Source organism: Branchiostoma floridae, chromosome 17 (assembly GCF_000003815.2).
Source record: "Branchiostoma floridae strain S238N-H82 chromosome 17, Bfl_VNyyK, whole genome shotgun sequence".
Classification (NCBI taxonomy): Eukaryota; Metazoa; Chordata; class Leptocardii; order Amphioxiformes; family Branchiostomatidae; genus Branchiostoma; species Branchiostoma floridae.
In genome coordinates this window covers 17,277,021-17,293,240 of record NC_049995.1, presented here as the reverse complement: position 1 = coordinate 17,293,240, position 16,220 = coordinate 17,277,021, and the positions used below count along the sequence as shown (strand labels likewise).

Below are 16,220 nucleotides of genomic sequence, written 5' to 3'. Positions count from 1 at the left end.
ATCTGCCACTCGAGTATCATGACCACAGCATGTCCAGAACACAAGATTTAAAAAATTGAGTTTCCGCTGCATTACCGTAGCAAGCCGCTAGGGGGCCCATTATCGAACTTGACCTTCGTTTTCCCGACCCCTACCCACCTACCAAATATCATCAGGATCCATCCAAGGCTTCTTGAGTTATGCTGTTGACACACACACAGACACACAGACACACACACAAACATGCCCAAAACATAACCTCTAAGCCATTCTGGCAAAGGTAATAATATTAGTCTAAGGTCATTCTCCCACATACACTGCATGTAGACTTGGCTGTGGTCAAGTGTGTTGTTTTGTCATTCATCATTATAAAGCATTTTTATAAAGCACACAACTGAACATGTAAGTTTACACTTCAGGTACAGTTGTGTGCTAATTAGCTTTGCAATTTTGAGCCTAAGGCAGAAACCGGTTCTGTAGCTTTGGAGGGGTTACTGCAGAAGGTCGAAAAGACAACAAAATGGCGGCTGCATCGTCAAGTTTGGGGACAGAGTTCCGTGAAGAACTGTCCTGCAGCATCTGCCTGGAGCTGTTCACCAGGCCCAAGGTGCTGCCCTGTCAGCACACCTTCTGTCAGGACTGTCTACGGGACCATGCAGGGAGGGCAGGGGCCTTCCAGTGCCCAATCTGTCGTCAGCAGGTCAGGCTGACACCCCAGGGGGTCACAGGTTTGCCAGACAACCACTTGGTTACAAGTCTGTGTGAGAGGCTGCAAAACCAGGCCACACTGTCAGGGGAAACAAGGGAACAACCCCAGTCTGGAAACAGGTGCAGTTTTCACCCCTCTGAGGTGCTCAAAGTGTACTGTAAACAATGTCAGGTTCCAGTTTGTGATCAGTGTTTAGAACAGGCTCATGATGGTCATGGTACTACAACCATCAAAAAGGCTGCACAGGAAAGGAATTTGACTGTCCAGCCCTTGATCAATGAGGGCAACCAAAGGCAAGGGAAGCCTCAGTCTCATAATAGGAGGACAACATTTGGTAGAAGGGGACATGGACCAGGACAGTTCAAGTGCCCATACAGTGACAGTATCAAATGAAGGGGAGATCTTTGTAGCAGACAATATGAACGGGAGAATCCAAGTCTTCACCCTGCAGGGGACATTTGTAAGACAGTTCCCAACAGTGGTGCCAAGACGTGAAGAGAAGATAAAACCAGAGGATGTGGCCCTGGACGGGAAGGGGAACCTGTGGGTGGTGGGGAGGACAGAGTTTGCTCAATTTGCTGTGCAGTACAACAAACAGGGTAGGGTGCTGAGGAAGTTTGACCTACAGGAGTTAGAGTGGTACAGAGGAGTTGCTGTGGATACCAGGAGGAACCACATCCTCATCATACAAACCACGGGACACTGGGTCAACCTGCATGGTGAAGTTTTGGTGTACAGGCCAGATGGGACACTTGTGAGAACTGTGGGTCAGCAGCAGGGGATGAGGTTCCCACGGTACATCACTGTGGGTAGGGAAGGGAACATTCTTGTGTCAGACAGTGACAATCACTTTGTCTATGTGTACAACGAGGACGGTCAGTTTCTGTTCAGTTTTGGGGGTGAGGGAAGAGGTGAAGGTCAGCTGAAGGGTCCTGGTGGCATCTGTACAGACAGGGCAGGTAACATCATTGTAGTAGACCTACGAAACAGCCGTGTGGAGATGTTTGACAAGACAGGAAAATTCCTCAAACACATCACTACAGACATGGAATGGCCATGTGCTGTTGCCATGGCACCACAGGGACAGCTGGTAGTGACTGATGTTAGGATAAACACAGTCTCCATATTTCCCACCTACTGAACCTGAGTCAGGTGAGGAGCAAACTGTACCAAAAACTACCTGGTCTCATTTCACAAACTTTGGAGTCGTTTTTAAGCAATGACGTATGTCAACAAAGTGATATTACCGTAAATGCCTCAAACTATGCAGGGATTTAATTTTGTGGTGGCGGAAAAATGGAGTGTTTGTTATGGTTTTTAGTTTGCAATTAGTGCTATAAGAGCAGCCAGGAAAGTCAAACTTGCAACTAGCTGGACTTGGGACGAGGGGACGAGGTGCGAGGGACGATCGTCTGTCGTAGCGATGGGAGAACCAAGAAGAAGAAGCGCTATATACTGCAATCTTATACTGTACTAGGAAAATATTGCCCACGGTTTTGAGTTTGCAGTGAAGCAGACACTGCAAAAACTGTGAAGTTCAACATAAAACCTCTGCAAACATTTTTGCATTTACAATCATATATATATGATTTAACCCACTAGGAGGACATGTAAATATCATTGATTCTGCACTGCACTTATTACAGTAACAGTTGTATATTTGTTGATATTGTATTTAGTGCATGACAGGGGAACTTGTAAGGTGTTTATACGCCTGTTTGGCCCCCCATCACTTTGTGAAAAATACAAGTAAAACAAAAGGAGGACTAAAAAAATCTCCAATATAAAAAATAGGAAATCCCCAAAGTCAGTATCACTCTTCACATTAAATGTACTTCTTTCATTGAATTGTAGATGAAAACTGGAAACCTGAGTCAGTGAAAGTCCTAAAAGTCCTAAACATTTTCTTGTGAGTAATTGAGGTACATTAGCCTAATGGAACTGTAGCAACATGTTATGTAACCATAGATGCCATATTCGGTGGCATGTACAATTGGTTTGCAATAAAGCTATTAGTATTACAGACTTATTTGTTTGTTTGTTTGAACCTTTATTTATTCATGAAAGCTCAAATCGGCCAGCAAGCTGATTTTCATTGAGGTCATGAGGGAAGAGGCAAGGGTCAGAAAAAGTATATAACAGAGATACAAGTATATTATATTATTATATTATTATTATATCATGTCGGTGGGTACGTTTTGTTTTGACACAGGATTATGTAATGACTAAAATGTGTAACAGATGTAAAATACTTCACCAAGTTCAAATGCAGAACCATGAATCATATTAAGAGCCAACGTTTTGATGACCATCAGTCATCTTTGTCAGGGCTATACTGGAGTACAGGTCTGGAGTACATCGAAACGTTGGCTATCAATAATATTCATGGTTGTGCATATTAAAGAACTTTGTGATTTAAGTATTTTACCAACCTGATGAAATTATTCACTGAAAGATGTAAAATTTTGCTTTGTTTCAGAGCTTTTATCAAAAGGACTTCTGACAAAACTATTGGGATAGAGAAAAATATACCTGGTCTGCCCATAAATCTGATTTTCATGACATGAAATTCACGAAATGTATTTTTATACAAGCCTGAAATGACAGATTTCACAACAAAAGTTTACAACATGGGCTTCCATTTGCTATAAGACATTTGCATCAAATTTTGCCTTTTTCTTTGCAACACCCTAAAACATTAGTCATGATTTAAACGCCTTCCAATGAGCTTGATGGACAAAATCTGGAAGCTGGAGACAACCCTGCATGGAACATACCATTACTGCAGGGACCAGGACCTGGTATGATTAAGCAGTTCTCAAGCCCAAACATTATTTAATCTGTCTGTATATGCAGCATTTACTCTTTAGTATAAACCTGGTGTGTTATGCCCCTATAAGGTAGTTTAAAGGTTATGCAAATTACAAACCAAAGAATTCTCTTGGAGTAAATAACTTGAGTGTGAAACTTGTTCCACTTTGAAATGATTACTTCCTTCAGTCCTGCATACAGAAACCTGTGCCTAATTGATACTCACCCTAAATATTTGGTCTTATACTTTGCACTTGTGAGGTGAAACGAACTGCGTATTCACCTACAAGTACTATGTTCTGTGTGGAATAACTTGAAAAAGTACAAATTCGTTTGTACACAATAAAGTCATATTAAAATTTGATTAATGTTTTCTATCAATACTGCATAGAAGATGCATCCAGAGCATCATTAAAAAATGCTAGTAGGTTATTTTCCCATGTACATACACCGCATATAGAGTTGGGTATGGTTAAGTGTGTTTGTTTTGTCACCTACCATTTCATAAGGCAGCATTGCAAATTGTTTGACATATGTGTCCTACCTATTTTATTGTATGGATCTGAAGTCTGGTGTAGTAGCAAATTGGATGACAAATCCCCTTTAGAGTCCGTCCATCTGAAATTCTGTAAATACATCCTAGGTGTTCGAAGGAACGCTAGTAATTTTGCAAGTAGAGCGGAACTGGGGCGTTTCCCCTTGTGGATTGAAGCTCAATGCAGAATGTATAATTATTATTTTAGATTAGCCAACGAAGTGCACACAGGTAGTCTTCAATATGAAGCTTACATGGTACAGCAGGAACTAGATAGTCGTAAAACATCCTGCTGGTTATCTGATGTAAGGAAACTCTTAGAGGAGTCCGGCTTTGCCTACCTGTATATAAACGGTCACTCTAACATACCCACTCATCTAAATCAACTAAAGCAAAGGTTGAAAGATATTTTCATCCAAAGATTCCATTCAGAACTACAAGCGATTGGACGAAAAGAAAACCAGGGAAACAAATTGAGGACGTACAAAACATTCAAAGAAACATATGAAAGAGAAACATATCTTAGCATCTCAAGCTTTGAACATCGCAGAGCTATGTGTAGATTTCGCATAAGTGACCATCCGTTACATATAGAATCCGGCAGGCATAACCGCACTCCTTTAAATGATAGAACATGTAAATTCTGTGACCACTTGTATATCGAAGACGAGACACATTTTTTACTAGATTGTACATTATATGAATACGAACGCCAATCCCTATACAATGCCATACGAATAGACAACAATTATAAGAAAATGTCAAGACAAGGCTTATTCAAGTACTTGATGTCATGCACGGACGGTCATGCTATTGACGCAATATGTGAATATGTCTCCATGTGTTTCAAAAAGAGAGAAGAACATGTTAGATGCAGCCATTAACGATTGTAACACATAGTGTCTTAGTTCCCTCTCCATTTAGCCTAGTTTAAAATCACTGTATAGCTTAGCCTAGTCTAAAACCATTGTATTAGTTAAGTTTCTTTTTTCTCTGCATCCATAAGACCACATGAGGTCCTTCTGTGCATTTAGCCCTCGGGCATGAATATGCAATAAAGATTATTATTATTATAAAGCACAGAACTGAACACATACATTGTAATTGTACACGTCAGGTACAGGTATGTGCTAATTAGCTTTGCATCATTTTAAGTCAAAGGTTGAAACCGGTTCTGTAGCTTTGCAGGGGTTACTGCAGAAGGTCAAAAGGACAACAAAATGGCGGCTGCATCGTTCCATGAAGAACTGACCTGCGGTATCTGCAAGGACCTGTTAACCAAGCCCAAGGCGCTGCCGTGTCAGCACACCTTCTGTCTGTCACCATGTCTGGAGAACGTTGCAGGGAGGGGACAGACCGTGAAGTGCCCAATCTGTCGTCGTAAGTTCAGGCTGCCACCCCAGGGGGTCGCAGGTTTGCCGGACAATCTCATGGCGGCAAATATGTGTGAGAGGCTGCAACAGCAGACTTCACTGTCTGGGGAAACAGGAGAACAACGCCAGTCTGGAAACAGGTGCAGCTTTCACCCCTCTGAGAAGCTAAAACTCTATTGCAAACCTTGCCAAGTGCCTCTGTGTGTGGACTGTGTTGAAGAAGGCCATGATGGACATCCCAACATAATAAGCCTTGCAAAAGCCACACAGGAAAAGAAGTCTACAGTCCAGGTCTTGATCAATGAGGGGAGGAACATTCTGGAAACTTACTGCAGCTTCATCAGAGGTCTGAAAGAAAAAGAGAAAACCCTGAATGAACAGAAACAGCAGAGAGACAACAGCATCATTCAGACCTATGACCAAATGGTGCAGAAAATCACAGATGGAAAAGACCACCTCTTGTCTGAATCACAACAAAGTCACAGCGACAACTTAAAGAAAATACATACTGAAAGGGACAGAGTGTTGCCAGATATCAATGAACTATCTGCTGCCTGTGATCAAGCAGAACAAGAACTGCAGCAGGGATGGGTCGAGATTCTCAGTCAGCAAACCGCTTTGACAGAGGTGGTAGGAAAGTACAGAGAAAAAGCAGCACCAACTCATGTACAAACCCAGCCTGCTGTCTTTCAGCCCTCAGACACCCCAGTGCCAGTATTAGGACGTGTGAGGGCCCAGTCTCTCCCATCTGCACCAAGACCTGCTGCAAGGGACACAGGTCATCACCATGGTAACCAAAGGCAAGGGGAGCCTCAGTCTCATGATCAGAGGGTGACATTTGGTGGAGAGGGATCTGGACCAGGAAAGTTCAAGGGTCCATATGGTGTCCATGGTGATTACACAAGTAATCACCATGGTAACTGCAGGAAAAGACAGCATCAGTCTCTGAGGGTGACATTTGGTGCATCAGGATCAGGACAGTCAGCACCTGCACCAAGTACTAATGCAGCAAGGGGCAGGGGACATCATTATGGCAACCAAAGGCAAGGGGAGCCTCAGTCTCATGGTCAGACGACAACATTTGGTACAGGGGGATATAGACCAGGAGAGTTCATGCGTCCATCCGGTGTTACAGTGTCAGATGAAGGGGAGATTTTTGTATCAGATTATATGTTGCAGAGAATCCAAGTCTTCACCCTGCAGGGAACATTTGTCCAACAGTTCCCAACAGTTGTGTCAGGTGAAGAGAAGATAATACCAGAGGATGTGGCCATGGACAGGGAGGGGAACCTGTGGGTGGTGGGGAACCTGTGGGTGGTGGGCTGGACTGTGCAGTACAGCAAACAGGGCGGGGTGCTGAGGAAGTTTGACAGAGGACAAATGACAGAGTGGGACAGAGGAGTTGCCGTGGACACCAGGAGGAACCACATCCTCATCACACAATCCATATGCGACGGGGAACATGGTAAAGTTTTGGTGTTCAGGCCAGATGGGACACTTGTGAAAACTGTGGGTCAGCAGCAGGGAATGAAGCTCCCGTGGTACATCACTGTGGATGGGGAAGGGAACATTCTTGTGTCAGACTGTGAGAATTGCTGTGTCTATGTGTACAATGAGGACGGACAATTTCTGTTCCAGTTTGGAGGTAAGGGAAGTGGTGAAGGTCAGCTGAAGAAACCTCATGGCATCTGTACAGACAGAGCAGGTAACATCATCGTGGCAGACAGTGGGAACAGGCGTGTGGAAATGTTTGACAAGACAGGCAGATTCCTCAAACACATCACTACAGACATGAGGGAGCCAACGGCTGTTGCCATGGCACCACAGGGACAGCTGGTAGTGACTGATGGAGGGAACCAAACAGTCTCCATATTTCCCCCCTACTGAACCCGAGTCAGGTGAGGCGCAAACTTCACCACACATGGGAAGCATGGCAGGGGAACTTGTATTAGGTGTTTATAGAGTATAACCTGCTTTGCCCCCCATCTTCACATTGTGATAAATACAAGTAAAAGAAATCTAAGTACTAGGAATAAAAAATCTCCAGTATAAAAAAAAAACAAGAAATAAAAAAACAACCAGTATCACTCTTCACATCTTAATATTTGTTTCATTAAATTGTGGATGAAAACTGTAAACCAGTCAGTGAAAGTCCTAAAAGAGGTTAGTTTAAATTATATGGCGAGGATGATACTTTTGATAATATTTACTTGACTGAATGTGAGTTTAATATTGACACTTACTGTACTTGTATTGTGTTGTGTAATGTGTAGAGGAATATTTTCTATATGCAAGACGAGGTATGAACTTCAAGTAAGTTCAATGAATTAACTGATGAAGTTCAATTGGTGTATTATTATGGTGATCTCAATTTTTTACAGGTGAAGTGTTTTTTTTTGTATAGTATTTATCTCAATGGACCTGAATAGCAAATTTAAGTACATAATAACATGTGACAACCCCTGCAGTATGGTGACTATAAAGGAAAATATATCGCAGAATGTCTAGACGATAGAAACTCCAATTATTGTAGACAACCAATTCTCAACCCATACTTCATACTCTTGTATTACTAGGTATAAATTGTAAGCTTATAGGGTCTTCACACAGAAATCGAATTAGCAGGAATCAAACAGAACCAGCCGGCATGAAGTTTTTGCAAAACTCGTGCCACATTCGGGGGCGTCGTGGCCATTCGGGTGGGAATTCCAAATGGACCATATATCCCTTTCACACGGTAAGGAATGAGCCAAAATGTCGTCAGAATGAAAGTTCTTTTCTATTCCTGGGAAGTCGTAGTGTATTCTAGATATTCTCACTGCATTCCTGATGTTCTTTTGGCCACATTCTGACGGGATTTGAAATGACATGCCGTTTCGGTTCTCCATCGAACGAGATAAGAATGTTTTGAATAATGTTGGAATGCCGTAGAATGCGGTCAGACTGCAGTTAGAATAGTTAAAATACACTTAGAATCCACTTTGAATGCCAATTTCGATATGTCTCCACTTCGAATGCACCTTGACAGTTTTTAACATGTCAAAAACTTTCGGGCCAGCAAAAAGAACGGGCACAAGTAGCTGGAATGCAGTTAGAATTTTTGGAACACACTACAAATTGACAGGAATTGCCAGGAATAGAAAAGAATTTTTATTCCGACGGCATTCCGGCTGATTCTTGCTCTCGTGTGAGGGGGGCTTTATGGAGTTGTAACTATGTACCTAAAAATGCCATAATTTGTACCTTGTACAATAGTTAATTGCAATAGAGTTATTACAGAGTTATTATTACAAGTGTTCTGTCAGTGGGTGCATTTGGTTCTGATGCAAGAATGTAATGACGAAAATGTGTAACAGAGGTTAAATTTTGCTTTGTTGCAGAGCTTTAATGTTACAAAACTGTTCGGAAAGACAAAAATTTACCTGATCTGGCCATAAAACATTGATTTTCATCGATGACATGAAATTCACGGAATTGTAATTTGCAAGCTTTAAATTAAAGGGGCATTCCACTCCAGAAGGGAGTGTTATTTTCCAATAGATAATGTATCAATGAATACATGATCAGCCGGATTTTTTGTGAAATTCCACTTGTGGCGAAATACGCAACGTGTGTTTGTAAAAAATAAGCACACCAAGAAGGTCAACTGTTCACAAGATATCAAAGAACACATATCAAGACGTGTTTTTCTTAGCGCCCCTGAAGTTAGCATTGTATCCTAACTTAAGTCAGGCGTTGTCAGGCACATGTATTCAGCCATAGGCTGAGATTGATTTAATTTAATTAGAGGGTACTTGGGGAGTTTTGTAGAAGACTGAATGCTTTTTTATGCCCGTGGGGCTAATGGGTTCTCTATCGTATAATGGTACATAGCATACATTTGTAACTTCTACAATTAATATCTATCAGAAAATAACAGTCCCATCTGGAGTGGAATGCCCCTTTAAATGACAGATTTCACAGCAAAAGTTTAAAACATGGGCTTCCAATTTCTAGTTGTATCAAATTTTGCCTTTTTCTTTTCAACACCCCAAACATTAGTCATGTTTAACGCATTACAATGAGCTTGATGGACAAAATCTGGAAGCTGGAGACAATCCTGCATGGAACATACCATTACTGCAGGGACCAGGACCTGGTATGATTAAGCAGTTCTCAAGCCCAAACATAATTAAATCAGTCTGTATAATGCAGCATTTACTGTTCAGTATAAACCTGGTGTGTTACGCCCCCATAAGGTAGTTTACAGGTTATGCAAATTACAAACAAAAGAAAATTCTTTAAGTAAATAACTTGAGTGATAACTTGTTCCACTTTGAAATGATCACTTCCTTCAGTCCTGCACACAGAAACCTGTGCCTAATTGACAATCAGTGACTAGATTGTGACCACACCCTGATATTTTGTCTGATACATTTGTACTTTGTGAGGTGAAGCGAACTGGGTATTCACCAGTATTAGTACTATGTTCTGTTAGCAACAGGGCCAGAAATGTCCTTCTAGTGGAATAACTTGAAGAAGTACAAATTTGTTTGTACACATATTAAAATTTGATTATGTTTTCTTTTAATATTGCATAGAAGATGCATCCAGTCAGCATCATTAGAAATAATATTAGCTTATTTTCCCACATACACTGCATATAGAGTTGGGTATGGTAAAGTGTGCGGTTTTGTCACCTACCATTTCATAAGGCTAAGCTTTATAAAGCACAGAACTGAATGTTAGATTTAGTATGGTTGTCCCCCCCCTCGCCAATGGAACAGTCCACGCATGCGGACTGGGGCTGGGGAGGGCAGTCTAGTTTGAGGCACGACTGAGTGAATACACATTGTTCTATACGTCTGTGTGTGTGCGTGTTTATTCCCAAGCATCAGGGGAATCGGAGTCCAGTTAACAAATGGTAGCAGAGGGTGGTTCCAGTAGTGAAGTTCGGACTGTCATGCATACGGGACCCCTAGTACTGTGTACGTGGTTCTGTCGACGATTCTGTGTGCAGTGTTTTTGGCGCGGATTTGACCAAAAATGGCGGCGTGCGAGGGAGGCGCGTGGACAAAAATTCCACAGCTTGATCTTGCAAACAAAAGCTACGAACAGTTCAGGTTCGAGTTGCTTCTGTGGAATAAAATCACGAACATCCCGAAGAAGAAACGAGGTATTGAAATCCTGCTGAGTCTACCGGAGGGATCAAAAGATGAGCACAAGACGAGGGAATTCTTAGGTTCAAAACTCACGGAGGAGGAACTTACCGCTGAGCAATTATTCAAGAATGTACTTGACAAAATGGACAAGCATCTGCGAAGAGACAACACCGGCCGACTGTGGGAGGCATTCGTTGCCTTCGACAAGTACAGCCGTGGTCCGACAACGACTATCAGTGAGTATATCTCCACATTTGACATATTATATAACAAACTGAACAGAGCCGGTGATGTGACCTTGCCTGAGTCCGTACTGGGTCTACTACTTGTCCGCCGAGCCAACCTTACTCTAGAAGAGGCCAAGCTCGTAATGACTGGAGTAGATTATTCCAAGGAAGAAGTTAGTCTGTTCATACAAGCAAAAAGCAGCTTAAGAAAGTTCAGTGACGAACTGGTATCGACACGTTCGTCTTATTCAGTCGGCATTCAGCAAGAGATTGCACATGTAACAGAAGCGGAAGTTTATCAGACATCCCGTGGCGGTAATACAAAATGGTCCCGTGGTATAGTGGTATAGTGGACAGACAGGCACTGCTAGAAATCGCAACGGGCACTTCCAAGATGGCAGCGTCCGTGCATACAAGTCAGGACACTTCCAAGATGGCGGCCCCCAGGCGTATAGATCGGGTCAGAAGTCTGATTATGCTGGCGAAAAGCTGAATCCAAAAGATCGTAATGGCGATTTCATGCGTTGTCACGGTTGCGGCTCTTTCCGGCACTTGGTTCGGAAATGTCCAGATGCGACGACAGAGGAGGCCTACACAACAGAGACTGAAGATACAAAGTTTACGGTGATGTTTGCCCATGGTGCTTCCGAGTGCATGATGTCGGAAGGGTCCGTAGAGGATGCGACGGACCTAAACAGCGTCATTCTCCAGACTGACAGCCTGACAAAGAAGTACCAGGACGCGGTTGGTCGCCTTGAAAAACTGGAAAGCCGTCAGGAAAAACAGGCGCTGGCAGCACAGTCTGTCATAGTAGAAACTGAAAGCCTAGAAGGCCAAATCAGTCATGAAGTCAACATAAAAGACAGCAACGAAAACGCTAACGCAGAAGCACATGTCAGCGAAAACAGCAAAGAAGGCAAGGAAGAAGTGACTGTGTTATATGTATCCGTGTTATATGTGAACATCTTTGAACCGTCATGAACTGATCGTTGTAAACAGTCATGTGGACATATCTATCTTCTTACGGTATATGGACCGATCAACGTTTAACGAGTTATCAAGAAATGTGAAGCTATAAGGTTATTACGTACAAGAGATGTGAAACTGCACAAGGTTGATATGTACTTTGTAGCATGCATTATCTATGTGTGAGTAGTTTTTTTCTTTTTCTGAGCACAGATGTTTGTGTTGGCACATTTATATCAGTGTCGACTGTCGTGAGGAAAGACGCAAATTTGATGTTCTAAAAAGCTGTGTGAGAAGCAATTGTATTACAAGAAATGTGTAGAAGAGTGCTTGGTTAAGATGAAAACATACACTTATGGTCAGAGCGATTATTTTACCATCAGGACGCTCAAAGTCAGATGGACATTCTAAGAAGAAAAAAGAAAAGGGGAAGTATTGGTGAGAAGAATGTATTGCTTTACTCTTGTGGTGATGAGACAAGACAGTATATTGTATTACTCTGTTGTGATGAGACAAGTATTTTGTGATGAGACAAGTATTTTGTATGGCACTTTTGATGAAAGAAGTTTATTGTATCACCATATTGCAAAGCATGTATTGTATGACATTCTGTACATTCTTTTGCCTACACTGCAGTAAAAATATTTGTTCATCAATAGTATTTTTACAGCCTTAGTATTTAACCTTTACATGTCTAACGTTATAATTATCATAGACCATTTTATAAACTGCCAACAAATTTCATTGTTTAAAACTTAATATATAACATTCATGTAGAGTAGCCAAAGAAAAAGAAAAGGGGGAATGTTAGATTTAGTATGGTTGTCCCCCCCTTGCCAATGGAACAGTCCACGCATGCGGACTGGGGCTGGGGAGGGCAGTCTAGTTTGAGGCACGACTGAGTGAATACACAAATACGTCTGTGTGTGTGCGTGTTTATTCCCAAGCATCAGGGGAATCGGAGTCCAGTTAACACTGAACACGTACATTGTAATTGTACAAGTCAGGTACTTAGTATGTGCTAACTATCTTTGCATCATTTTTAGCCTAAGGCTGAAACCGGTTCTGTAACTTTGGAGGGGTTACTGCAGAAGGTCGAAAAGACAACAAAATGGCGGCTGCATCGTCAAGTTTGGGGACACAGTTCCGAGAAGAACTGACCTGCAGCATCTGCCTGGAGCTGTTCACCAGGCCCAAGGTGCTGCCCTGTCAGCACACCTTCTGTCAGGACTGTCTACAGGACCATGCAGGGAGGGGAGGGACCTTCCAGTGCCCAAATTGTCGTCAGCAGGTCAGGCTGCCACGTCAAGGGGTCGCAGGTTTGCCAGACAATCTCATGGCTGCAAATATGTGTGAGAGACTCCAACAAACACATTCTCAACTAAAACGAGAAATTCTCCATACGATATCTGCAGATTGCAGTCACCTATCTGCAGACTGCAGTCACCTATCTGCACATTGCAGTCACCTATCTGCAGGTGCAGATAGGTATCTGCAGATAGCAGATACCTCACTGCAGACTGCAGTCAGCTATCTGCACACTACAGTAAATGTGCTAAGACTGCATACACCTATCTGTACACTGCAGTTACCTATCTGCAATCTCCATACAGGTGAATGCAATCAGAGTGCAGTCTATATGAATATAGTCTGTATACTAGTTCAAAATGTACCTAAAATCATCAACTTAATGTTCACTATGAAAATAATAGCACACAGAGTCCTGTTAACCTGCAACAGATCTGTAATACCTGACATCTCACCACAGTGTAATTAGTACAGTTACTCGATCAGCGGCTCACGTGCTGAAGGCTCAAGATGTAGCGGAAAATTTCTTTGTTATCATGCTATTTGAGTATTTCCTATATTTTGCCAGGCTCATTTCAAAGGGTTTATTGTAATTTTGACACAAACACTTTGTCACTGCCTCATATAACAATACCCAGTAATTTTTAGAACCTTTAATGGCATCTCTCTCAGTCCAATAGGATATTTTCAAGAGTTCGAGTAATACCAAATAACCAACCTGTACATGTACTAGTATGGCTGAGAGCGAGTCATAAAATCAGATCAGACTAGACTTTGAATAACAGAATGAAGGAATAAATGAACAGATGAATGATTGGTTTTAGTAGAACTGTTGAAAGGGTTTGCAGTGGCAGCCATTTGCTAACTCAAGTGACCTCAATATGACAGCAATTGCCCAGGTGTGGCCATCTGAGACTTTATGTTTTGAACCACTTACACCGGGAAGGACCCTTACCCTTACGTTCTTTAAGTTGTCCCGCAGTTTTGAACAAATTTTATTCAAAAGGTTTATCATAATTCACAAAAGTCCTACATGTAAGCTACATGTAAGTGGACTCTTTCCCCTATCTCCACTGGCTTGAAGTCTTGTCATTCACCAGTAGCTGACACCCCTGCTGGTTTAGCTGCTGCTTGGATTTACGTAAGGATTAGTGTGTAACATGGCATCGCTGATTGATTTGTATCAGTCCCATGTGAGTGATGATGGGACCCCACTTAGCCTCAGACAGAGAAAACCTTGCAGAAAACTTTCAGGCTGGTGGATGTACTAGTAGACTCAAAAGTCATCACAAAACTACCTTTATTGTTTTCTTATTGAAGAGTTGACCGTAAGCCCTTTTGTCCTCATACACATAAAGTTGCCTTTTAATAACAGCATGTACACATGTGACATGTACATGTACATGTATGCACACCTTGTACCATAGAGAAACAAGAAATCTGTTATTTTCATTAGTATCTTTGGTCTGACTCTAAATAGGCTGAAGTGACCATTAAGTTTAATCTTTTACTATTTGTCATATTTGTCAGTCTGGCTGAAGATTGTCGAACTGCCTACAATAGATGGGTCTTTGTACTGTGGCTATTACATCTGTTTTGTGTTGACTGTCCAGCCTGCTTCAACCAGTCCACCAGGAAATATGATACAGTTCAGACTAGGTCACATAGTCTTTCTTAAACCTAAGGAAAGCAAACAGGTCAGGAAAAGGTCAACAAAAGTTTTTAACCCTCAAAAATCATATTTTCTCACAAATATTCTAAGTAGGACATACTTATTGCAAATGTTGAATTCATGACATTGAAATGATTTCTAAGAAGCAGAGTAGATTTACAAAATGTATGTTTCAGGAAAGTTGGTTTGGAAAAAATTGTCAAAATGAGCTTATTGTGTACACTTCCATGGTCAATGTTCTTCCTATAAAAGTATTCTTGTCATGTTTTAAACCTGGAGTTAGGATGTACTAAAAAATTTTCCCTGGCTACATGTATAATCCCTTCCTATGGTGCACCAAACCATGTATAATTGATCTGCCTGTGATAAAATTCCCCAACTTTTCACTGGCTGCATGTCAGTCTCCACGGGGAAACTTTAGTGGAGAAACTTGTGATCACAGAAAGAGAGTCTGCAAGGGGTCATTGTTTTGTGTCTCTTGTCATGTCACTGGGAAACTTTACTGCAAGCGTAATTGATATGAATTGTACGTGAAGCGTAATCAAAATTTCATTTATTAAACTTAACTTGTCTACCGACAAACTTTACCCAAGAAAATGCATGAAATTGTGCCCCTTCAGCACTGGTCATAAGGAAATTATTTGCGGAAGCGTCACCCTAAAAACCATTACTTTCAAGGTATATTGGAAGCCCAGGGGCTGAAAGACTGATCCTATAACAAGTAGAGTAGATGTCTTTGGTCTATAGTCTATAACTTTTAAGTAACTATGTTAAGTTACATGTATCTTATAAGTATGTTGAATTTGTTGTTGCCTTTGCCAGGATTGACTTACTTATATCACCAAAAGCTTACCCTGCCTGGGAGCCAGACAGGACCGGGTAGCTACGTAACGTGTTTTGTTTGGGGAGCCAAGCCACAATTAACTGTCCTAGCTGCCCTATCCCGGCTGGCCCCCAGGGTACCTGGGCAACCTCAAGGAGTTCTGCTCAGATGATGTACAGAGTAAAAATGCATTTGTGCAGATAGTATTATTGCGTTGTGAAAGGAAATTCTTGTTAAAAGAAAAATGTCCTTAAAAAAAAAATACTGTACAAGTTATCTGAGTCTGTCATCGAGTCACACATGTTTGAACCAAGGCTCCTTGTTTGAACAAACTGAGGGCACCTATACTGAAATATGATATGGTGACATGTGGCCACCTTACGGTGACCCCAGATATACACACTGCCAGTGCCTGAGCTTGTGCCAGCATGTGGGAGAATACCACACCTCCCATGTGGGATGGGTCAGTGTAAGGGTCTTTGTTCTAGGGGAAGGCTGGTAGTGACTTCTCCCTTTCACAGATTGAAGAAAAAGATACTGCATCATCAGTGCATGAGAGCTGCACAGTGCCCCTTGAATAGAATTAATATATATAGAATTTACCTTTTATCCATCACTTAAATTGGACAAAGATTGAAGGCAATTTTTTTAAACAGATTTCCACAGATTATAACTC

The 16,220-nt window shown here is 41.8% G+C and overlaps 1 protein-coding gene across 1 annotated transcript; it reads left to right on the top strand.

The window, feature by feature from the left end:
* The first annotated feature begins 1,034 nt into the window (after positions 1-1,034).
* On the top strand, positions 1,035-7,294 carry LOC118404411 (tripartite motif-containing protein 2-like). Its single transcript, XM_035803482.1, has 2 exons — positions 1,035-1,407; positions 5,223-7,294. Exons 1-2 carry the CDS (start codon positions 1,035-1,037, stop codon positions 7,292-7,294), a joined length of 2,445 nt encoding a protein of 814 aa, XP_035659375.1.
* The last annotated feature ends 8,926 nt before the right edge of the window (positions 7,295-16,220 follow it).